The following is a 25205-nucleotide window of genomic DNA, read 5'->3' on the forward strand; positions in this document are numbered from 1 at the left end:
AATACATTTCAAAGAATTGGGCCATCATTCATATGATCTCAAAAATAGCCTTTTGTACCATTTGTTTCAGAAACAGTTCATATCATAACATAATGTTTAAAAAGTATTTCATATTGAACATAGCTTTACAGAATTATTACTCATAGATAGCTTCGATAGCAAAACAAATGGATCAAATAGCTCACGGCGCGTGACCTATACAAACATATAATGAATACACATGTTGAAACACACACTCGGAAAATACTCAACTTATTTCTTTCCTACCTTGGTGTGTTGCTAGCCTTTATCCTCATTATTATATCTTAATTAAGGCTTAGGAATGCCTAAGATGCAATGAGGATGCCAAAATGTGCTTTGAAATACTTAGCCAAATTTTCAAAAACATGGCAGCCCGCTCGAGCACAACATCGGTCGCTCGAGCGTAAGACTAAGCGCAATTTCGGTCGCTCAAGCGGTCTGCAAAATTTTGTAAACTTTTGGGAGCACGAATTCTTCGCTCCAGCACAGACTCCACTACTCAAGCGGAGAGTGCAAATTCTGAAATTTTCATATTTGCTTTCCAAGTTCAAAACTCAATTTTAAACCTTTAAAACACTTCCTTTTGGGCCAAAACTTGAGAAAACACTTGTAAACTTGTAACACATCAAGAATTAAGAATCATTCAGCAAAATTAAAGCCCAAGAGTAAGTCAATTGTACAAAACGAAGCTTGCAATGTAGAAAACAAAACATGCATGAGTTGACATGAACTTCAACCTTTCAAAACATGATCAATCAAGGTAAAATGGTATGAAACTTAATGAATTTCCAAAACCAAGCTATGATCCATGCACTTATAAGAGAATTCTTGAGTAAACATCTTCAAAATACCATAATATGTACATACATACATAATTTGCTCCCAAGTCTACCTCTTTAGCTAAATTCTGAAGTTAATCTACTTAATTCTCTTGAACTTATGCATTACACTCTAATTCCCTTTTGATTCCACATGAAAATGAGCTCAAGGGTACAAAATATGAGTTGAATTCTTACCTAAGGCTTAAATTCTTTAAGTAGGAGTTTAATTCTTTTGGATTCTCTTCAATCTCCTTTAAATCAAGCTTGAATTCAATTTTTTTCCTTCTCTCTCTCTCTTTCTCTCTCTCTCTCTCTCTCTCTCTCTCTCTCACCGTTTAGGCCCAAAGATGAGAAAATGAGAGTGTAATGGAAAAGTCTAGCAATTAGAGTAGCCTTATATAGGCTTGGTTAAGAGACTTAATTAACTCTTGCTTAAGTTAATTAATTTGTATTATTTTGTTCTAATTATTTCGTTCCGAATCGAATTTCAATTAAACATATCATAATTTTCTAAAAATCCTAAGTAACACATAAACCAAGTCAATTTCGTAATCAAATACTAATGAGGCTTTCAATTCGCTTACCGAAATAGAAGTACTAACAGATATTCCTACCATAAACAGATATAAATGCAAATAACATATAACACATGCAATTAATGAATAATTCCCTCTTAATTACTTATTGAGTAATGCTAGAGACCTCAAAAATTCTACTAAAATTTCTATCAAATGTCTTACATGGGGTGTGGGACCCACATAATGTGGGTCTCATGTGGGTCTCACACCTATGTGAGACATTTGGTAGAACTTTTGGTAGAATTTTTGGGGTCTCTAGCATTTTTGTTACTTATTAGGCATTCTTAATCATGGTCTAATAGTTAATCATAGGTCGGGGTTGTTACATTATCATTCCAGACCTTTCGGTTCATTCTGACCACTCTTTTGTTGGTGGTAAAGATTTTGTCCACAAAACCCCTAAGGAAGAGCATGCAGTGAATGCTTCACTTGAAGTTAAGCCTCCTCATATAGAAGTTGCTTTTGGGGATTCATCTCACTCTACTGAGTCTCCTCTTGCTTGCCAAACTATAAATTTTGCCACCCAATTGTTGAGGGAAATGAAGGCACAACGGTTATTCCCAGAATAGAGTCTCCGCGCTTGATCCATCTTGCAGAGGTGGCTATTAACTTGGTGATCGCTACTACTACTACTATTGCAGGTACTTCTGATCTCATTGCCTCAATGACTTTTGAGCAACTTACTGACCATTACCCCACTCGTTTTTTCGAAGTGCCAGCTAACCTTGGAAGGTCACAAGACTTCTTTGTAGGGATGGATAGTACTGTTGTCCCAGATCTGAACGTTAGGGATTATCACATGTACGATCTTCTGAACTGTTGGGTTTCAGTTGAGGCTGTCCTCATACTCGTCCGCATTCAAGCGCTGCATCCTAACACCTTCACTGTTTTTGATGTTCTAGGCTCAATGTTGCAAACGACATTGTTGGATTCTTTCAGTGGTTTTGTTAATGATCTTGCCGCCAAGTAAGTTCTAACGACTTCAAGCAAGTTTGTGGAAGGTACTGAGGCAAACCTCAGCGGGTTTGAGAGTAGTGGCCTGAACTTGTCTTGGATGAAGGAAAGGCACTAGGTGGTTGATGGGTTCATTGAGCACGCCACCAACATAGCCATGATTGCTTCTTTGGAGGAGACCATCCAAGATTATGAGGGCGCCTTGAAACAACATTGCCAAAACCTGGCTCGGTTCAAGAAAAAAGATTTTGCTCTTATTGCACAACTACACCAAGATGTTGGTTTGACAGACTCCTTGATGAAGGGTCTAGTATGGTGTAATTTTCCTTTGGTTTTTTTCTTTTTCTTTGTCACAACTTCTTTTCAAACATTGTAATCATGTTCTGGAAGTTTGACTTTTATGAAAAAAGTATGGATGTTTGGTAGTACTTCTGAGTTTCATTTCATTGCTTTCTTTACATTTCTTTTACATAACCTCTAAAGAAAAGATAAGCAAAACTCTTGCTATGAACAAAACTTCATCATGACTAAGTCTTTACACAGATAAAATTTGACTAAGCATGAAAAACTTTCTTCACACTAAGTGTTGGGAAATATTAACAAAGACTCAAAACTGTTTGTAAACAAAACTAGGAAAAGTATTCATTTACATACTTGGCATTTACAGGGCCACCAAAACTGACTTCTTACGGCACTATATCAACGACATACAATAAATGCACGCCGTAGTTTCTCACTTTTACGACTTACTTTTTTTGCATGTCGTAAATACTTTTCCAACCACGGTCTATCTATTGTGTAGGTCGTGAATGCTAATAATGATAATTTTTTTACAACTTATAATATTAGTCGTAAATAATAAAACTTTCTACGACGTGCATATGTTATGCCGTTAATACATCAACTGTACACGGCATGCGTATATCAGTCGTTAAAAATATTGAACATTTTACGGCGCACAAAAAGTCAACCGTTAAAAATATTATACATTTTACGACGCACAAAAATTCAGTCGTTAAAAAGTAAACTTTTCACGACACACATATACTAACTGTTAAAAATATTTTAATTTTCACAACACGTAATTTCTGTTGTGAATAACATGACAAAAAAAAAAAAAAAAAAAAAAAAAATCGAAAGGAACAGGGTTATCAAAAGGAGCATAGAAACGAGGGAGGGAGGGAGAGAGAGAGAGGGGACGTCAGTCACTCTCCCTCTCCCCGTTAGTTAAATCTCTCTCTCCCCATCAGTTAAATCTCGCATCTTTGTCCTCTCTTTCAAGGGTTTCAGATCTTCGACTCTGTTAATGTTATATCTTCATTTTGTGCTTCTTTGTTCTACTTCTGTTCTGCTCACTTTTCACCCAAAACTCTTTGATTTTCTGCTTTGCTTTGCTTTGCCCTCAGATCTTAGACCAAAAGCCTCCATCTCCAACCTTCACTATGTTGAATTGTGAGCTGAAAGATGATTTTTTTAATTTTTATTTTTATATGTTGGTTAGTTAAGATCAAAGTGGAAAGTTACATGCTAAATATGAAGAATTTTGTTTTTGGAATCTAAATATGGTGTTTGATATTGAGCAACTGCTTTTGATTTTTGACGTATCGAATGCACCATACCTGTTTGTAAATATGTCTCACTGAGAATTTCTTTTCATGTGGATTTTGTATCCTTCGCCCATTTGATTTCATGCAATTCTATGTAGCTCTGAGTTGCGAAGAATTCATCAGAAGTTGGATATTGCTTGAGTTATTGGTGCATTTATAATAATGAACAAGTGCCAGATAAATTTTGTAACTTCCACAAATACGCACACTATCTATTTGAGAATGGGAGCTATGAGGAGGCTATGGAATAGTTTTTGGCATCTCAAGTAGAAATCACATATGTGCTTTCTTTATATCCATCTATTGTCCTTCCGAAATCAGCTGTGGTGCCTGAACCGAAGAAGTATATAGACATCACCGGAGATACTCCATATCTGTCAAGAGGCTTGTCTGGTATATCAGATGATATGGAATCCCCACCTACTTCACTACTGTTGGAATCTGATGAGAGTGCTGCACTTGAGTCCAAGAAAATGAGCCATAACACGCCAATCGCTCTTATCAAGTTTTTGCAGAAGAAGAATGGCACTTTTAGTTTTGTAGAATAAGAAATGCAGGAAATCAGAAAATGGGATTTCATTATTTAATAAAAAAAATAAATAGGTATTAATCCTTGTAAAAAAAAATATTTGTAAATTTTGATTTTAGTTTTTTTGTTTTGTTTTGTTTTGTTCTAGGTGTGTGATTAGATAATGATGATTGACGGCCATTGGGCCTAATGGATCTTCATAAGGTAATATCAATTAATCGCCAATAATATCAAACTATTTTTTTCATTTTTTAGTGACTTTTGTGATCTTGAATTTCTATATTGCTTCTTTGTATCATTTTTCTGATCGCAATCAAAATGGAACAGAATATAAGTACTCATTTCATTTGGTTTGTTCTTTTTTCTCATTTGACAATGCCATTGCCTAATAAAAAGAGCAATTAGTAGAATATGTAAAGAGAAAAAAAAAGTTCAAATTTCTACCCAAATCTATGAACCAAACACAGCCTAAGTGTTTCCTTAATTGCGCATCTTTTAAGAAAGCTAGAATTTAAAGTGGGAAACATGTTTATGTAATACTCCTAGTGTGATAACCATGTTCCGTATTATGCTAATTGGTCCTTATTATAAATGTGATTATGTGTTTGATATGATTTTGTGTGTCATTTATGTGAAAATATGTGGTTTTGAATTTCTATCTGTTCACCGTAGGAATATCTGTTTGATTATCTGCTTTGGAATTTAAATTGAAGGCTTTATTGACTACAGAAATTGAAATTGACTGCGCCATTGTGATTGACATAATTTTTAGAACCTACGGTGACATTTAATTAAAAATTGATTCGGATCAAATTAATTAGATTAAATTAATGGGTTAGTGCTCAATTATTTAAATATTAATGAAATGTGTTGAGAGAGGGCTTGTATAAGGGACTCTACTACACTTTTATTTCATTTGTTTGAGCTCAAAGCTGAGAATCACTCTAAAGAGAGGGAGTGAGGATCGGTTAGAGAGAGAGAGAGAGAGAGAGAGCTCAAGTTGATGAATTGCTCAAGAAGCTTGAATAAATTGAAGACCAACTCAAGATTTGATCATAAATTGGGAAGATTGAGCTTCTAGGTGAGTAATTGGTTAGGAATTCATGAGTTTAATGTTATAATTTTGTGAATTCAAAGTTAATTGATGATCAGGAACAAGAATTGTGTTATAAGTGATGAAATTGAAGCTAATGTGTACATGCATGCATAGAATTACCATGATTTGGCATAATCAAGCATGTATTAAGTTGAATGTGGGAATATGAGCATTGAAACATACATGCAAATATAGTTTTGTTGATTTTCATGACTATGAGCGTCATTGGTGCTATTTGAAAGGGAATTGAGGTCAAAAATCTAAATGCATGTTTGGTTGTTGGAAATATGGAGCTTACATGAGATTTGAAGCCATGAGTTTGAATTATACAAAAGAAGTGTTGAATGATTTGAGAATGTGACCATGATTTTGAGCAATTGACCTCATCTTGCTTGTATACTCATGATATATAATGTATTTGCATGTTTTGGAACCAAAATTATGAGTTTTGAACCTTTGGAGGTCGAGTTTGAGCTCAAGAACAAGTTCTGAAAAACCCAGAATTCTTGACGTCCGCTCGAGCGGGGGAACCGCCGCTCGAGCGTAAAATATGAGCTCCCAGAATATTTTGCAGACATTGATGTCTACTCGAGCGGGGAGATTCAAGCTCGAGCGTCCGAGTTCACGCTCGAGCGTAAAAACGAGGCAACCAGTACTTTTGCAGACTTAATGGGTCCGCTCGAGCGGGCAAGTCCACGCTCGAGCAGGAACCCCTGTTTCTGAAATTTTGTAAATGTGTTATGTGTCTCGTTTTCCGTTCTCTTTCACTTCTAAGTACTCTTAGGCATGCATTGAGCATTATGAATGAATTAAAAGAATAAGAAAGAAGCCTAAAGAGGAATGTGTGAATTAAGAACGGATTGAATTGTTTGTGACCCATTGTATTCATGGAATGTGTAGGGTCGAGCTCCAGGTCAAATCATCCAGCCGATCACTGTGAGTAATATCTTCATAAAGATATCTGAAGTATGTTATTTGTCCAATTGCTTACTCCTATGTAAGTCTTATAAGTTCATTAATTTGAATGGTGGACAAATGTTTGATGTGCCAAATGTATAGGCCGAAGGCCAGTTTGACACGAATGAAAGAATGAATGGGCCAGAGACCAGTCTGATATGAAAGATAGAATGAATGGGCCAAAGACCAGTCTAACATGAACGAAATAATGAATGGGCCGAAGGCCAGTTTGACATGAATGAAAGAATGAATGGGTCAGAGGCCAGTCTGACATGAAAGATAGAATGAATGAGTCGGAGGCCAGTTTGACATGAACGAAAGAATGAATGGGCCGGAGGCCAGTTTGACATGAACGAAAGAATGAATGGGCCAGAGGCCAGTCTGATATGAATGAAAGAATGAATGGGCCAAATGCCAGTTTGACATGAGTGATACGAATGAATGGGCCAAAGGCTGTATGACATGAATGATGTGAATGAATGGGCCAGGGGCCGTATGACACTAATGAATTGGGCCCGAGGCCGTATGATGTGTTTGGAGCCGCAGTCACTTGATCTATATTTATATATATGCTAGATAGAAATACGAATTGGGCCCAAGGGAGGACCAAACCCAGTCTCAGTGAAGTTTGTGTGGAGCAACCAAGGTTTTGAAGAGTCAGCCCTTATGTCTCACGCACGAGACTCGTCTTCACCCTTTTGCTATCTTGTTTTATTTTGTCATGTTGGCGAGGACTTTGGACACGTTGTATATAGTTTTGATTGGCTGACCTAGATTTGAATGATCCTGTATGTACAGAACTTTGAGTTAGTACATATTTTGATGTGAGTTATTAACATGTATATGTATGGATTATTATGACGTGCCATATAAGCACAACGCTATAGACAAAAGTTTGAAATTGCTTCCGTTTAGCCCCTTTACTCTGATGAGTTATATTTGGAATGGTTTGAGGCCATAGGTAATCATTTGATTACTGGCCGGTTATGTCCTTAACCCATAGGGGCGGGTTCGGGTCATGACACCTAGTTTTAGTTTGACATTAACTTGTTTTCCATAAGGAATGAAGTTTGTAATGCCATGTTAAGAGGGACAAGTCTAAATCCAAATAGGTGAAGTGTCAAGATGATACGCTTCTTTGACTTAAATGTGTTGAAATTCCTGTAGAAAACTTCTGTTATACCCAATTTGAATTAATGTACAATGCATTTGGAGCCAATTCTAATTAGTTGGAGACATCGTTTAATTGATAATTTATGTAAATATAATCTTTATGTGGTTGTACCAATGCATTTCATATGAAGTACTTTTAGAATGGGGCACATTGGATTTTCTGAAGACATTTTTCATTATTTGGTCCTGAATCCTATAACACTATCCTGGACTAGTTCAAGTTTAACTTGACACTCAGCGAATGATCACAATCTTTGCATGCCATTCCATTTGGTACCCAAAAATTGGCAGCGAGGCCACTTTGCATAGAAAATGAGTGTTTATTCCATAGGGTCTACATGTCCTTAATCGTTGGCTTGTGTTTATTTCAACGAGGGATTGCTATTATAGTTTGATTCACTATTTTAAAATCTTTTCAAGCCCATGCATGTGAGGAAGGATTAAGAGTACATAATTTGAAAGAAACAATTGAGCATCCTTCTAATTAGTATGTACTGGAGTATATTAGAATTTTATTTGAGTTTTTGAGATTGTTTTTAAATTCCTTAGGTTCTTAACATATCCATGCTTCCTTTGAGGTTTTCAAGCTAGCATTTTCTTACCGTCACACTGTCTACCACCCAATTGGGTTTAACTTATCTGCAAGCCTCAGAATTTTCAACGCTTTAGGGTGGAAATGTTTCAGATTTCCAATAGGTCTAATCAGTCATTCTGCTGTGGATTATGGAACCAATCAGTAGAGAGAGTTGCTCTGTTTTTTAAGATGCATAGTTTGTTGCAGATATTCTTGTATAAGATTTGGATAAAGCAGGCTTCTTATGATAGTGCATTATCTCTAATTTTTGTGCCACTTATGGTAAAGCCTTGTTTACTTGATTGCAGAATTGATGGAGAAACCCTAAAGTCTATTGCATCACATTGGCCACCTCAACGCTGGCAGGAATATGAACCACTCTTCACTTACTGTCGTGATAATGGAGTTAGAATTGTTGCTTGTGGCACTCTACTTGAGGTGATTATGCATTTCCTTTGAAGCTATGTGTTTGATATATTGCTATGTATCTTTATGGTTAGAATTAGCACTAGTGGATAATAGATATAGAACAAAGAAATAAAGCATGCGGCCTGAACTAGATGGAATAAGAGAGCTTGAATTGATATATCAAATATTCAAGTCTGACCTCTATATCAACTTACAAGTATGCATCTTTAATGTCAATGTTAAGTTGGAGATAACAATCACAAGTAACATGCTACCTTTTCTATCATTTATGCTAAAACATTTTTATTGACGAAATGTTCTGGTAACCATAACAGTTGCACCTTGTCATAACTAATAATGCTGTTATCCAGTGAAATATTTTCTAAGAAAAGTTATCACATTTATATAACGAAGTTAAATAATTTATTCGTGTAAACTTCTGCAGTTTTGCTATTTTTATATATATTTTGATTTGGTAGATTTTTATGAGGATTTTATAATTTACTATTAAGATAAATCTCTATCTAACAAAAAGGAGTAAACTTCTTTTTCTTTTTTTTTTTTTATAGTTGAAGAGTTACCATATATTCTGAATTTTTCTTCTATTAATTAGTCAACTTGCAGAAGAGTCTTTGTAGTACATATAGAGAATTTCATCCTAATCATGATATAGCTATTTGCCTAGGTCTCGAGGACTGTTCAAGCTGAAGGTATTCGTGGTCTTTCTAAAGCTGACTGTAAAATTTATGCTCCTCCAGCTGGTTCAGGATTCATTTTAGGCTTTACTTCTATCTCGTGTAGATCATCGGCTGATATTAACTTTCCTAACCAGTCTGCTTCTTTTGGGCCAAGTTCATATCTATCTGCACAAGCAAGAGTAGTGGAGGAATACACAATGTCCCAGGTCATCTTGTGAGCGATGTCAAATGGAGGAGCCACTGGTATGCTAGTAGTGGTTACTGGTGCAAGCCATGTTACATATGGGTCAAGGGGGACTGGGCTACCAGCAAGAATTTCAAGGAAGATACCAACGAAAAATCATGTTGTTATCTTACTTAACCCGGAAGGGCAATACATAAGAAGGGAGGGAGAAGTTCCTCTTGCTGATCTCTTATGGTGTTCTGCTGCCAGACCCTGTAGTAGGAATTGTTTTGATCGTGCTGAAATTGCCCGATTGATGAATGCAGCTGGCAGGAGGAGAGATGCCCTACCCCAAGTAAGTTGTTTTTGAGAGTCTTCTTTGAGATAGCATAGCTTCTATGTGTACTTTGACCAACTATCTGCACAACTGATGTGATTGATTTTAATGATCATAAGGTTTTTAGGGGCACTTTTTCTGGATACAATATGAATATCAAGCAAATAGTGGAATTAATATCCTTCAATAAACAACGTAACTTTTTCAAGATCTCTCTGCCTTGTTCTCCTTGGTGATGTATTCTTTCTTCTTCTTCCCCTTTTGTTTTCTTCTCTCCAATTGATCTCTTTTGATGTAATGTTTATTATTGATCCAAAATTTACGTGTGCTTTTTTGTGCCTTTTGTGTGTGTGTGTGTGTGTGTGTGTGTGTTTTTACGTGTTCATTATGTGTTCATTACTCTGCCAATTTATGTGTTCAGTACTCTTCTTTGTGCTTTTTTTTTGGGGGGGGGGTTATAAAAGTGAGTGAATTTCGGCCACTATGTGCAATATTACTATATAACAGCATATTTGTAAACCATGAATCAAGAATTGTAGTCTGAATATGTTTGGTGTCACTGAGATTGAAGGGTATGAAACAAAGATTAAAGTGAGCAGCTCAAGTGGATCAATAAATAAATAAAACTTTATGTTTGCTGGAGATGGTGTCTATTGTTCCAGATGGGATAGGGTGTTTTTTTGTCAGTTACTCGTATATGGATGGAATAGTCAATAGTTGGAATGAAAAGGGTATTTTGAAGGTGACAATTTACTGTCTGTCTTATCTTCTCATATACAGAAAACAATTCTTTTTCTTGTCACTCATTAAGGTTCTATTCTGCAAAATATTTGTTAAAGCAAAGTGATGGAAACGTTATATCAATGTATAAGATAAATAAGTAATGGGAATTAATAAATCCTGTATTTTATGGGAATTTCGTCCACCGGAATTTACAGAATCACTCTAGTTTTAACCAGAAAGAAACAGAAGTTTGTTTTTGCCTTAAAATTATGAAAAATGCTTCGGAACACTAAAAGGAGATCACTAAAGGGAGCACTAATGGCAGTGGGCCCCGCCCACTTTCTATGCCTTGTTTTTATTTTTTTATTATTTTTTTTTGTCATTTCTAATGTATTAGTGCTATTAGTGATGTATTTTTTAGTGGTCTAAATCATTGTTGTAAAATTATTATATTTTTTTGTTTGAAATCTTTGTTGCAGGAAATAATGCAACATAGGCTTGACTTTATTGAGACTCAGGATGTGGTGGAAACTACACTGGCTCTTAATAACTATAGCAAAGCTTGTGATTGTGGGCAGGGTGCTGTCTTTTTCTCTGTTGCCAGGTAGACCTTCCCACTTTGACAGTTCAACTTTGTTGTCAATTTTACAAAATTTGAAAGTAGGGACCTGAACAAAAGCCACCTCTTTTGGCTTCTATTTGGGTTCTGAAAAGAAGATAGAAAGCTGTAAATCGATAACCTAGAAGAGAGGGGAGAAGAGAGAGGGTTCGAAAGGGAGACTAGTGTAGCCGCCGCCCTACTCTTCTTCCTTCTAATCTCCGCCGCCTCATATCCACCCCCAACCGCCTCAGACCTCCTCTAATGGAGGTCCATGCTCAGGCCAAGCGAGGCTTCTCTGTCAAAGAAGACGAAGTAGCTTCACGTAAGCAACTCCAATTCGTCCCCTCTTTGTTTCTGTTTTTGTAATGCGTGTTCTAAACTTGTATTCACTGATTAACACTCAATCGAATCACTTGAAATCTAAATATTTACAAAATTTATGTTTTTTTATAGCTGCAATGCAATTTATCATTAGTAATTGTGCATATAGGATTGGGGTTTAATGCCCTGTTGGGTTTCCGAAAAAATTCGAAAGGACTAAATGTCCTGGGGAAAAAAAATTGAAGAAACATGAAATAAATTGTTTGCTGCCAAGAAATAGAAAGATGGACTTCTTTTTTTTTTCCTTATTGGCAACCAAAAGGAGGTTAATAATAATTTTTGAATGAAAATAGTAGACCTCTAATTCCGTGGTGATAATTTATTTTTTTGTTCTGATCCATTTGTTACTTTTTTTTGTTCTTTTTATTTGTAGCTGCTGATCTGAGCTTTGAGGCACCTCTCAAAATTGTGGAATACCCAGACCCTATACTAAGAACCAAGAATAGGCGAATTGATACATTTGATGATAATTTGAAGAAATTAGTTGATGAGATGTTCGATGTAATGTACAAGTAAGATTTCTTAACTATGTATTTGATACTGACAGTACGGATTTCTCTATTGTTGGTCAAGAGCATTTGAGTTGGAGTTTCTCGTACCCTGAAGATATTTTGAAACTTGAATTTTAATATGAACTTCTGTTGTATAGTATTATAGTTTACATCACTGACCTATTAGGTTGTGGCATACTTCTGAGTACTAATCTAAATTGATCAGGCACTTTTTGCCAAAAGTAATCATTTGTGTTGCTTTTGAAACTTCCAAACTTAATTTCCCTTTATACTTAGCTTCAGATAATTTTAAGGCTAAGCAAGAAATGCCAACAAGTTGATAGATATTGTAATCCACCAAAAGGTGCCATTGGTGTACAACTTACGTACACATTTAAACAGGCATTGTATATGTTACACACTTATAAGCAATTCTATTATTTACAGGAGTGTGAACAATACTTGTTTCATAATTTTAAATATTTATTCACAATCTGTTTGCATTTAGCTATTGAGAGAAAAAGCTTGTGGTTTAGTCCAACCTGATCCTTATTGCTATTAACTCATTTTACTTGTTTCAGGTTAGCAATCGAAGATTACACAGATGGTTAAATGATCACCTATTGATGGAACTTGTTCCTCGTTTGAATGCAGAAGAGATTAGAGGCTTATTTGCTCCACCACCTTGGGGTGAGACTGCTTCATTAGCCTTTTAATTATGTGAAAATGGAAACAGGCCAATCTCATAGATCAGTGTTGATCATCGCAGAGGTATAGTGGTTAAGATGAGATGTAGGAGTAATGAGATCATTTAAAAAGTGACCATAATTTTCTTTTTGTAAAATTTGGGGTGTGTGGAAAGTGTGGAATTGGACGACATGGTTTCGCTTTGAAGTCGAAATTGTGTTCGTGAGATCACTTTTAAGTTGGTGCTCCTTTCTTTGTTGTTAGCCTTTCTTTTGTGTTGTTATGTGGTTTGAACTTATTGAGACAAAGTTTACCCATGTGGGCATTACTATTCTTTCCTCATATATACAAATTTGTAATAATAATGTTAAAATTGTTCGAAGCTGCTTAAATAATAATGTTCTTTTCTCCTTTCTTTGTTGTTAAGCATTACTGTTCTTTTAATATATTTTTCTCAGTAAATAGTTCGAAGCTGCTTAAATAATAATGTTAAAATTGAGTTATGCTTTTGATTTTTATACAGGTGAAAAACTTCAGGGTCGATGAGCTGATGGAGTTTTACAAAGTGAGTCCGAATTTATGATTCTTCTGTGATTTGAAATGATGAGCCTACGACTTTTATCTTTAAATTGTGATAATGTGGTATTGTGCAGGATTCTTATAATGATCTTTGATAGCATTTATGTGTTTAGTTTTATAATAGATCTTGAAGACATTGTCACATTACCTTGACACATACCATCTATATTTGGCAGTCAGATTTGAAACTGAAGAAGTTCCTGCACATAATTGAGAATTCACAAGTGTATCCTGTTTTGTATGATCGCAACAGGTATTTTGGTTTCTTGATTACACTTGTTTCACCTTAATGAGGCACTACATTTTCTACTCATTATTATATTTTATACTTTCCTACTTGATTCATTTAGAAGCTTTAACTTTTCCATTTATTGGAGGACTGACATGTCATTACAGATATACTGGGGCTGAAGCAGTTCCCTTTTTAGTTTGATTGCTTCTATTTCTTTGATTTTTGTGTATCAAATTGATACTTGAGATGTGGATTCTTAATGCTTTGTTTTAATACTCGACCAGTCTGTTATTTATTGCTTTGTTGTATGTTTTGTTGTGTTAATTATTATTTAAGGTTTATTATATCCCATTTAGAAACTTCTAGTTTCTATACTGCCAATGAAAAAACTTTTAGCTTCTATTTATGTTCCATGACAACACCCCAATGAAATGCAGTTTGGCTAGAAAACAAATAATGTATTCACATGACCTGTTCCTGCCTTCAGGTCACTGGTTTGTTAAATAAAATGCAATTGCATGCCAAGAAGTCTGACTCAGCAGAAAATAGTTTTCAATATTGGAGCCAAACACATCCTTAGTTTTTCAAAGAAAGGTTTGATTTGAACTATTTCACTTGCACGAAGTTGAACAGTAGGTTGCTTGATGAATTTTGGTTCTTGTTGCTGCATATGTTTGAATGATCCAGGGAAAACAACTATTGTGAAGAGGCATCTCACTGGTGAATTTGAGAAGAAGTACGAACATAAGTGTATCAGTAAAAACCTGTTCTTTCTTGGGTTTGATTGTTTAATTCTTCTTTAGATTCAATTCCCACTTCTTTTTCTTTTCCAACCTTGAAGGCTTTTTAGTCTATTGCATTGGTTTCAAATTTTTGTTAATTAGAATCTCTTGGTAAGGACAAACCAACAAGTAAGAATATGTATCATTGAAATTACTTATAAAAAAAAAAATATATATATATATATATCATTGAAATTGAGAAAAGGAACATGAAATACCTGTTGGAAAAATGGTTAATATAGGCATATTTTGGGCTAACTTTGAGTCCAAAATTGAGTGGGCCCCGAATGTCTTTTGGGACGGGTCCGAAGAGGTAAAGTGTTCCTTGCCGCGTGGCAAGTCACATGGTGAAGACGGTTCATCAAAACCATTTATGAGTGAATGGGAACATGACGTCGTTTTCGGGTTCGTAGAATTGAACATTGAAGTTTTGAATGTGGGTTTCCTTGTGAGGCTTGTTTCACATTGAAACTTGAACAGAGTTTTGTTGAGTTTATAAGCTCTAGCCTACAATACTTGGGTTGGGCCTCAAGAGGCACCCCAAGTTTGTAAAAGGGGGGAGTTATGGACAAAGTGAACCTTACCCTAAACCACTACGCGCGCGCGCCGCCGCCGTCCGACCGGCCGAGTTGGACAAAATTCATTTGAATTTTTTCAAAATAATATTGTGAGAATTTAATTCAAAAGACAACTTCTGTCCGAAATTCCTCAACAAATTTAAACTGGTTTTCAGTTATTTAACTTCCAGAAACTGCCCAGCAGTTCCGAGTATAACTGTCCAGTAGTTTATCTGTTGAAACAGTTTGCAAATCTGTTTGAATTCAAACAGCACTCGTTCAATTCAAATACCCATCTGTTCAGTTCAAAATTCTGCACCTGTTCGGCTCTATATATATCAGCACTGTCCAGCATGTTTTCCAATCCGAAAATCAGTCTGAATTTGGTCTCTTTGCTGTTCATTTCACTACAGGAAATGCCACTTTTGGCGACCAAAATATTGGTCGCCAAAAGCCCCATTTTTGGTCGCCGAAACAATTAGCGACTAAAATATTTTGTCGCCAAACTAGTCGCCTAAACCCTGTCGGCGATAGTATTGGCGACTAAACTATTTTTGGTCGCTGAAAGTGAACATTTTGGCTACTAAACTCTGGTTAGTAGGCAAAGGTTATATTTTGGCGACTAAAATATTAGTCGCCAAAAGTGAACATTCGGCTACCAAAATCTGAGTAGTCGGGAAAGGGTATATTTTGGCGACTAAATATTTAGTCGCCAAAAGTGTTCAAATAAAATAAATTAAATTTTCAGCGACTAAAACTTTTTGTCGGGAATAAGTTTTAGTCACAACATTACTACATTTAGAGACTAAAGAATTTAGTCGCCAAAAATATTATTTTTCATTTTATTAAACTTTTGGCTACTAACCATTTGGTAGCCGAAAGTCTTCATTTATTTTTATCTACTAAATTTTTAGTCACCAAAAATCTTTGGATTCTTTATGGCTATCAAATATTTAGTCACTAAAAATATTGATTTCCTTTTTAGCTACCAATTGGTTAGTCACTAATAAATTCACCTTTTTTTTTTTCACTACTAAACATTTAATTTCCAAAAACTTTATTTAGTGTTTTTTTTATTATAATTAATTTATTCACAACCTGTATTTATTTTGTGCAACCTGCACCCTGTATTTAAACAAAATAATACATATATCTATTTCTATTTCGTTTCAACAGTACAAAAATTTGATCTTTTAACATCAAATTCTATACAAATCAAATACAATCCAACCCAAAATAATAATTCCATACAAACACAAAATCATACAAAAAAGATGTCCTCTGTACAAAAAATTCTACATCAAATGTCATTTACAAAATATTTTGAAGGTGTAAAAAATGCAGATTATAAGCAGCAGGGCCTAGGCATCATATAGTTCTCAACAGCAAGGTCTTGAGACATTTTCCACTGCATCTCCGCAGCTGAAATGCATCCAAAGTGTGAAACAGAATGATGTCAGCATCATGAAGGCTAACAAAGCTAATTAACTGAGACAGATATATATATTCCCCAAATCCCAACAAACTAACTCTGAGAGATGTCTCAAGGGATATACAACAAAACAACAAATATACCATTCAAAGGCAACCGGGGTTTCTTCTTTTTCTTCTTCTTTCCTGACAAAGCCAAAATCTACAATGGTAGTGTTCACCCCGTACAAGGTACCAGTCGAGTTCAAATTTGTTACCAAATTCATTGTTGGTCCGATGAGTCTCTCATCACAATGATAGAAAACATGAGAACTGGTGCATAACCCCAACTCTGAAAAGAATAACACAAAAGGTATAGAATTAAAAATTATTCAAAGTACCAAGAAAAAGTGCAAATGATAATCAATTCAACAATTGCTCACCAATGCAAGAAGTTAAGTTTAAAAAGGATAGGCCAAACTCTAGTCAAGTAAAAGTGCAATATACATTAACAGAGCTAAACAAAAGCATACCCGTTGTCTCCCTGCCCAGCCTCATTTACAACAACATTCAAAGCATTAGATGATAATGAATTGGCCACTGTTAAAATGTGAGTAACATTCAAGTTTTTCAATGCAAACAATTAACTATATCTCCAATTCGATTCATTACTACTAAGGAAACTTTACAAATACATCTTCTTTTGAAACTTGTTGGATCAATTTCATCAATTCAAGTTCTACAATAGAAAAATACATGTTCATCCATAAAGAACATCATTCTAAAGTTGTAACAAGCATAAAAGCATTTGAGCCTAGAATAATTACCAACAAGATACTAATGCATAATAAAAATAAATTCTAAAACAGTTTTGTCGCACTTAGTTCATCATTTACAGAATACCAAAATTATAATTTTGCAGTTTGATAGAAGTATCTTAACCTTGATCAAATTGAAATGAAAGAATTGAATCAGTAAAGGAACAAAAACATAAAAAATAAAAATCATGGAATTCAATAACTCAAAAAATTATTTCCTTCAATCAATACATCTTTCACAAAAGAGTCAAACAAACTACTAAGCTTATGTGGGCCATCAAAACCACAATATAGCTGCAAACGACTATTGCCACGCCTATATCTAGATTTTAACAACTCTCTTCTAATAATGTACCAGTCTCAACTCAACCTAACTTTGACTCATGAATATGATGCAGCCAAATGTTGATATATTACAAAACATAAAAGAAAAAAAAAATCCTAATTTTCAAATCAAATTTGAACAATGTATTCTCAACTCAAACACTATATACTATTTCTCTGAAATGGATCTGGCTCGAGCGGTTACGAAAGAGAGAAAGATTAAGAATGATTTTGTTTGAATTACCTTAGGAGAAGGAGAGAGAGGAGGATTAGAGTCGCAGAAGAGGTAGTGAAAGAAGGCTTCGAGATGAAGACCTTTGCGATGGAAGATATTGAGGTGTTTGAGTTCATTGAGAGACTCCATGATCAACTCTATGTCTTCTTTTGTGGCTTTATCTTCTCCCTCAACCTCGATCAAGAACCTGTGAAGGTGATCGACGGTCATGATTCCATTTTCGGAGTAACGGTCGAAGAGGTCTCTGATCACTACAAAAAAAATCAATCAACTTCAAAAGTTTTATGAGGAATTGATTGAAACAATGCGAGGCACTTACCAAGTAAGCTAAAATACTACCAAAGTTCTATGAGGACTTAATTGAAACAATGTGAGGCACTTACCAAGCAAGCTAATTTACTACCAACTTGCACAGACAAATCAAATGTTCTTAATCTAGCACCAAAGAGATGCTTGTGATCTAAACCAAAATTCAATCTAGGTCCATTAGAAGTTCTATAAGGAACTGTTTGAAACAACACGAGGCACTTACTGAGTAAGTCGGCTTCAATGCATGAGCAGCGGCAATGTAAATTGCAGATGGGCTGAATAATTCATTAGATGAAACTTCTTTTACATTGACTGATCCCCCAGTTCTTGACGTGTCCTCTGCTAATCCATACTGCAAACATAGGACAATAGCATAGATCATTCAATTTGTTTGTAGAATGGATAGGACAAAAAAATTACAACTTATTTATGTACATCTATCGAAGCAAATCCGATGTTACTAAATAGCTATCGTACCTTATTGACTGCGGTTTTCACAATTGCTTGCTTTTCTCGTACAGGAACAATTGCACTGAGTTCCTAAAAATGCCCATTTATAACATGAAACTAAATGAAAGCTCCAGCATAACCACATAAATTGCAAAATAAAACCTTTGTGTAACTGCTCTCAAAATAGAGAATACTACTTGAATGAAAAACAAAGTTGATTCCAGGCAACTTTGTTTAACTAAAAGTACCTACAGAGCCAGTCCCCAGTTGTTGAGTGCCTAGAAAAAAAATTATTTATCATGAAGTTGCCACCAATATTTTAAACATAAACATATTCACAAATTCTCAAGCAAATCATCCAAGAGTTAATGATAGAAAAATGGCAGTAAAAGATAACACTAGAATAGAAGAAAAGGACGAAACTGTGATGAGCAAGATTTTAGGGTTCCAATTTTAAATGGAATAAAAATATTTAATTTCACAGTTCTAAAAATACTTGCCTGGGGACTGTTCCAATTGAGTTGGACAGCTTTTTCATAGTTTTTCGTTGCCTGCAAATTGGAAGAATAATATTACACTTTAGCCACTCCTGTGCCATTATTTTTCAATGACGAATAGCTGTTAGTTTTAATTCAAAAGAGGATTGCATCCATTGTAGACTAGAACAGCATAAGACAAACAATTTTGCAGAAGGTGCCATTAGATCTTTTCAACGTCACAACGGCACCTAGTGAACTTTATAATAATACTTAATATTATGAAGCAATATAGTCTCATAAACACAACATTTAGTAGTTCCAAATGCTAAATTTTATATCAATCAACATATAATATGTTGATATGACAAAAGCAGAGCAAAACTAGTTAAATACATGGAAATCAAATAAATGAATTTGATCTTTTTATGTTTTCCACATATGCCACGTTTTGTATGCTACTAATTTATCATTATTATGCAGATTGCAGAAAGTAGAACTCAACCAATATTAATATTTTTGAAATTTAAAAACTAGAAAATTAAAAATGATGAAATCTCATTTTTTTAGTTTATTGTATTTATTCTTCTACAAATCTTAAAAGTGACATTTTTCTTCAATGATAATCTCCTTAAGCATTTCCAGTAGTCTATTGTGATAGGAAGCTCTATGCTATAGGCCATCTCCAAACCCATCAAAAACAAGAAAAGAGAATAAAAACAACCAAATCTTGAAAGTGCAAGCAAATCATGTGGTTAGAAAATTAGGTTTGGGATGAAAAACCCTAAGATGTGAATCACTTACCTGTGATAGAAGAGGGGCCAATCCACCTGATTGTGCCACAGCAACCTAAAAAACGTTAATCAAAATCACACCAAACCCATAACATACATCAGCTAAATCAAAAAAGGGGAAAAACAGAGGAGAATGAGAAGGCAGCGACCTAGTTAGAGAAGAGGAGAAAAACAATAGAGGGAAACAAAGAGAAAAAAAGAAAAGAAAAAAGGGCAGCGCCACTGCCAGTGCAGTTGGCACTGTGAGAGAGGGAGAGCGAGACGGAGGGAGAGAAAAGAAGAGAAGAGAAGAAGAACAGAGGAGAGGGAAACAAAGGGGCAGCACCAATGCTAGTGTAGTCGGTGCTGCGAGAGAGTGAGAGCGAGAGGAAGAAAAAGACAAGAAGAAGAGAGGAGACGACATACCTGTGCCGTTCGAGGCCACGAGAGTGAGGGAATGAGAATGGAGTTTTCAAGTGTTTAACAAATTCTGAGCCAAAAAAACATTAGGGCACATACAGAGGCAGATTGCCACCGCCTCACCAGAGGCAGATCACCCAAAAAAAAAACAAAGAAAAATTCAAAAACAATCCAAAACAATTTTTAGATTTGTTTTTTTAAAAAAAAAAATTAAAATTAATTTGAGAGTAATAAAAATCAAAAATATATTTTTAAAATTTTAAAAATTATTTATGACTTAAAAGATAAAATTATAGAAAAATAATATGTATTTTTTTATTTTTTCACCCAATTTTTTTTTTTAGTTTTTTTTGAAAAAAAAAATTGAAACTAGATTCTGAAAATAAAACCAAACATATTGAAATTGATAATCTAACCACATTCTTTGAAAAAGTTCAATTTAATGAAAAAAAATATTATTATTTTTTATTTTGTAGAAGTAGGGGTAATATATATTTTAATGAAAAATATTTTTCACTAAAATAAAAGTTAATTTTCTGTAGTCAATGAAAAATATTTTTTTGCGGCCTTTTTTTTTATTACTAAATATCATGAACTAATTTTTTGTGGTAGAGGAAAAGGAGCGGCAGCAGTAGTGAAGGTGGTGGATAAGAGATGATGGTGGTGGTGGTGGTGGTGGTGGTGGTGATGGCGAAAGAGATTAGTGGTGAAGCTGTGGTAGTGGTAGTGTAAATGGAGTGGCAGGGGTGAAAGAGAGGTAATGGTAGTAGTAGTAGCAGTAGTAGTGGTGGTGGTGGTGGAGTGGTGGCGATAGTAGTAGTAATGGTAGTCGTAGAGGTGAAGTGGCGACAGTAGAAGTAATAGTGGTGGTGGAATGGTGTTTGCAGTAGTGGTGAAGGTGGTAGAGGAGATGGGTGGTGAGAGAGAGTGATAGACAGAAAAGAAACATAGAGAGAAGAGAGCTGGACGAGAGAGACAGAGAAAGATAGAGAGAAGAGAGATGAGCAAGAGAGACATAAAGAGAAGAGAGATGAACGAGAGAGACAGAGAGAAAGATAGAGAGAAGAGAGATGAGCGAGAGAGATAAAGAGAAGAGAGATGAACGAAAGAGACAGAGAGAGAAAAGAGATGAGAAAAGAGATGAAAGAAGAGATAGATGAGTGAGAGACACAGAGATGAAGGAGAGAGTGAGCAATGTGAACATAATGGGGGAGAGAGATAAACAGATAGATAGACACATAGAAAGAAAGAAAGAGAGAGAGAGAAGAGTGAGAGACAGACAAACAGACACAGAGAGAGAAAGAAAGAGAGAAGATTGATAAGTGAAAGAGAGATAAAGAGATATAGAGAGAGAGAGAGAGACAGAGAGACAGAGAGAGAAAGAGATAGGGAGAGACATATAGAAAAATAGAGAGAAGCAAGAGATGAGAGAGATATATAGAAAGAGAGCGAAAAGAGATGAACGAGAGAGAGAATAGAAAAATAGAGAGATAGAGAGAACAGAGATGAATGAGAGAGACAGAGAGAGAAAAGAGATGAGCGAGATAGAGAGAAGAGAGATGAGCGAGAGAGACATAGAAAGAAGACAAATGAGAGAGATAGAGAGAAGAAAGATGAACGAAAGACACACAGACAGATAGACAAACAAACAGAGAAAGAAGAGTGATGAGTAAAAGAGAGAAAGAGAAGAGTGGTGGTAGTTGAATGGCATTTGCAGTAGTGGTAAATGTGGTAGAGAAGATGGGTAGTGAGAGAGAGAGATGAGTGAAAGACGAATAGAGAAAAGAGATAGAGAGACAAAGAAAGAGACAGAGTGATGAGCGACAAAGTGTGCCGTCGCAAATAGTTCCGTCTCATATACCCACTTTTCTTGTAGTGAGGAATGAGAAGGAGTTGTGTGTGAGAGTGAGATGAGAAACAGAGAAGGGTTAGGGCAAAATTTTTGGGGGAATCCCCAATTTGAAAGGGAATTTCAAATTAAGATAAAATTTTGTGAAAATATTTGCTACTAATTTTTTTAGAGATGTGAAAAATAGATCAGGCTTGTTAAATTAATATTTTTTAATTTTATTTATTGTTTATACTTTTTACTTTATTGGAGTTTTATGACTCAGTTTGTAAAAAAAAAATTACAAAATTTAGAAATATTTAGAAAGTATAAATTTAAAAATAAGTCTTACAAATCAGATTTATTTACTCATAAGTCATGAGTGAATTTTTTTTACACACTTAGCCTTCGTTTTGATAATGAAATTTTTTTTGAAACTTTTTAAATATATGTTTTGTGTCTGTAAAATGATTATTTCATTAGTACTGGTAATAATATTGAAAAATTTATTAAAATGATAAATAATTGGGATATTTTGTCTTTTATTTGTGAATTTTGATTTATTCTTAATTTATTAGTGTTATTGAAATATGATGATGTAAAAAGTATAAATAGTTTAATTGTACTTTTTAAAAATAATAAATTTATTATTAAAAATTAAATTCATCAGACTGACCTGTAACTATGCCTTTAAATTTTTGCAATGTAAAACTATCGACAAACAGCCAATAACAAGTTGCCCATTTTAGCATACCTTTCGCGTGAGGGCCCAATTATTAAAAGATGTGTTCAACCCATCAAATGAAAGCCGACAACTTCTTCCATCTAAAAATAATAGTCTATTTTCAGAATTTAATTTCTTTTTATAATACAATTATTACATTTTAAAAATATTAATTTTTCAAAATTACCTTTTGATAGTATATTTTTGTAGAAATATCAATTGTCATAATTGTACTTTTTGTATTATTAATGGATTTAAAAAAAGGACAAAATAAGAAATTCATATTATTTTAATAATTAATTTTTTTTTAAATTAATATTTTGAGATAATAAAAAATAAAATAAGATATTAATAATTTTGGATGGTGGGTGTACAACCTAAAAATAAAAATAAAAACAAAAATAAAAATAACTATTTTGTTTAGTCAAATTTTCAAGTGGAGACTAATGGTATTGTTATTAATAAAATAAAATAACTATTTTGTTAATTTTTTTATTTTCATTCGGCTACCAAAAAATGTAGTAGCCAAAAGTAGGTCTTTGGCGACTAAAAGGAATTTTGTCGCCGAAAGTTAACATTTGGCAACCACAATTTTGGTCGGCAAAGATTAAAAATTAATTTTTTTATTTTCATTCGGCTACCAAAAAATGTAGTAGCCAAAAGTAGGTCTTTGGCGACTACAAGGAATTTTGTCGCCGAAAGTTAACATTTGGCGACCAAAATCTTGGTCGGCAAAGATTGAAAATTAATTTTTTTATTTTCATTCGGCTACCAAATAATGTAGTAGCCAAAGGTAGGTCTTTGGCGACTACAAGGAATTTTGTCGCCGAAAGTTAACATTTGGCGACCAAAATCTTGGTCGGCAAAGATTGAAAATTAATTTGTTTATTTTCATTCGGCTACCAAACAATTTAGTAGCTAAAGGTAGGTCTTTGGCGACTAAAAGCAATTTTTTCGCCGAAAGTTAACATTTGGCGACCAAAATTTTGGTCGGCAAAGATTAAAAATTAATTTTTTTATTTTCATTCGGCTACCAAACAATTTAGTTGCTAAAGGTACCTCTACGGCTACTAAATTTTTATTTAATCGCCAATTGTCATATGTTTAGCTACTAAAAATTTTTTTAGTCGCCAATTGTAATATCTTTAGCTACTAAATTTTTTTTAGTAGCCAATAATCAACATTCCCCTACTAAAAAAAATTGGTAGCTAAAAAGTTGACTTTTGCCGACTAATATTATTTTTGGTAGCCAATTCCGTGACTTTTGGCGACTAAATTAGTTTTGGTAGCTAAAAGTGGTCGGCAAAAATGCTTTTTCTTGTAGTGTTTTGCTCTACTACATTTGCTCGTCATTTATTAATTTTACAATAATATTAAGAGAGTATAGAACACAAGGTTTGGTTTGCCGTAAAAATTTGTGTGGAGTGCTACTACAAGTTTTTGAAAATCATTGTATCTTGGGAGATAGATGTCACTCAACCGTAAGCACTGTAGTGGGGCGAATCTGTCTTAAGGATATAGTGTCACACACTCGGCTTAGTCTTTTATTTTTGATTCAGTTCGATAAATAAATTCGGTATGTTATTTATTTACTTTGTTTGAATTAGTTTCAATTTATTTTATTTACACAGAAGATTTTTCCAACAATCTTAAGATAGAATCGAATTATTCTGTTTATAGAATTTTTCGTTTGTTTCCTCTTCTCTTTCTTCGTTTAAGAAAATTATTTTCTATGGATTTATAAAATAATATTCTGGTTGGAAAAACAAATAGTGATTATATGTTATTTGACAGATAGTAGTAATATACTGTCTATTTTCTTTGACAACTAGTAGTACGATACTGGTGTCATTAACAATTCAGAATATATTTTTGTGAAATTTTTTCAGAAATTAATTTTGGATTTTTTAAAAATTATTTTCTGGATTTTCATTAATTAAAATTCTGTTTTAGTATTTTAATTATTGATGTGTTATAGAAATTTAATTTTCTGTGTGGAATTAATTTGGTTAAATAAAATTTTATTTTATTTCCAAATTAATTGGAAAATAAATGTAACAACCCACGTTTATGGCTTAGTCATGTTCATGTGCATTCACATCATGTGGTCTTGTTAAGTTTGCATTCATGAATCTTGCCTTATTTTGTGCTTATTTGATTTGTTTAAGTGTTGTGTGCATGCTTCGTTCCTTCCTTGGTGTCTCAAGCCTAAGTTATGTTAAGCCTAGAACATTCCAAGCCGAGGTCATCTTCAGTCTAGAATTATCTTGGAACCACTTTGTTTGGCCTCCACCTTCGCCCTGACATATTGACTAAGATGTCATTATCTAGGCCAAGGTGTTCATCACCAAGGCCGAGATGTGTATTATCTAGGCCGAGATGTTACCTTTGCACCTAAGTGATCTTGTCCTGGAGTGGTATGACCTAGACCGAGGTGTGGCACATCTAGGTCAAGGTGTGGCACAGTTTAGTCAAGTGTTGTCCTTCCT

General features: G+C 34.4%; 1 protein-coding gene and 1 long non-coding RNA gene across 51 annotated transcripts in view; one reads left to right on the plus strand and one right to left on the minus strand.

The window, feature by feature from the left end:
- The first annotated feature begins 3505 nt into the window (after window positions 1–3505).
- Window positions 3506–25205, plus strand: part of LOC114298625 (peptide deformylase 1B, chloroplastic) — a 34081-nt gene continuing 12381 nt past the window's right edge. For 2 of the 50 annotated variants that reach the window (XM_082920743.1, XM_082920732.1), the window contains exons 1-11: window positions 3506–3826; window positions 4659–4714; window positions 8619–8748; window positions 9392–9428; window positions 9520–9934; window positions 10036–10153; window positions 11119–11243; window positions 11995–12133; window positions 12694–12802; window positions 13323–13364; window positions 13555–13631. In XM_082920743.1, the coding sequence (XP_082776869.1) occupies window positions 11159–11243; window positions 11995–12133; window positions 12694–12724 (255 nt within the window). In that variant the 5' untranslated portion in view covers window positions 3506–3826; window positions 4659–4714; window positions 8619–8748; ... (2 more) ...; window positions 10036–10153; window positions 11119–11158 and the 3' untranslated portion in view covers window positions 12725–12802; window positions 13323–13364; window positions 13555–13631. Of the gene's footprint in view, window positions 4715–8618; window positions 8749–9391; window positions 9935–10035; window positions 10154–11118; window positions 11563–11994; window positions 12134–12693; window positions 12803–13322; window positions 13365–13554; window positions 13884–25205 lie in introns of those variants that run through there. The other 48 variants (XM_082920739.1, XM_082920742.1, XM_082920746.1 and 45 more) reach the window with 47 other exon arrangements.
- Window positions 17834–20312, minus strand: LOC114298626 (uncharacterized). The gene is made up of 5 exons (XR_014363165.1): window positions 20171–20312; window positions 19776–19820; window positions 18523–19046; window positions 18269–18397; window positions 17834–17987 (listed from the first exon to the last, which is right to left on the minus strand). It is a non-coding gene; the product is annotated as an uncharacterized LOC114298626 (long non-coding RNA).

Source organism: Camellia sinensis, chromosome 3, assembly GCF_055761805.1.
Source record: "Camellia sinensis isolate YWXY chromosome 3, ASM5576180v1, whole genome shotgun sequence".
Classification (NCBI taxonomy): Eukaryota; Viridiplantae; Streptophyta; class Magnoliopsida; order Ericales; family Theaceae; genus Camellia; species Camellia sinensis.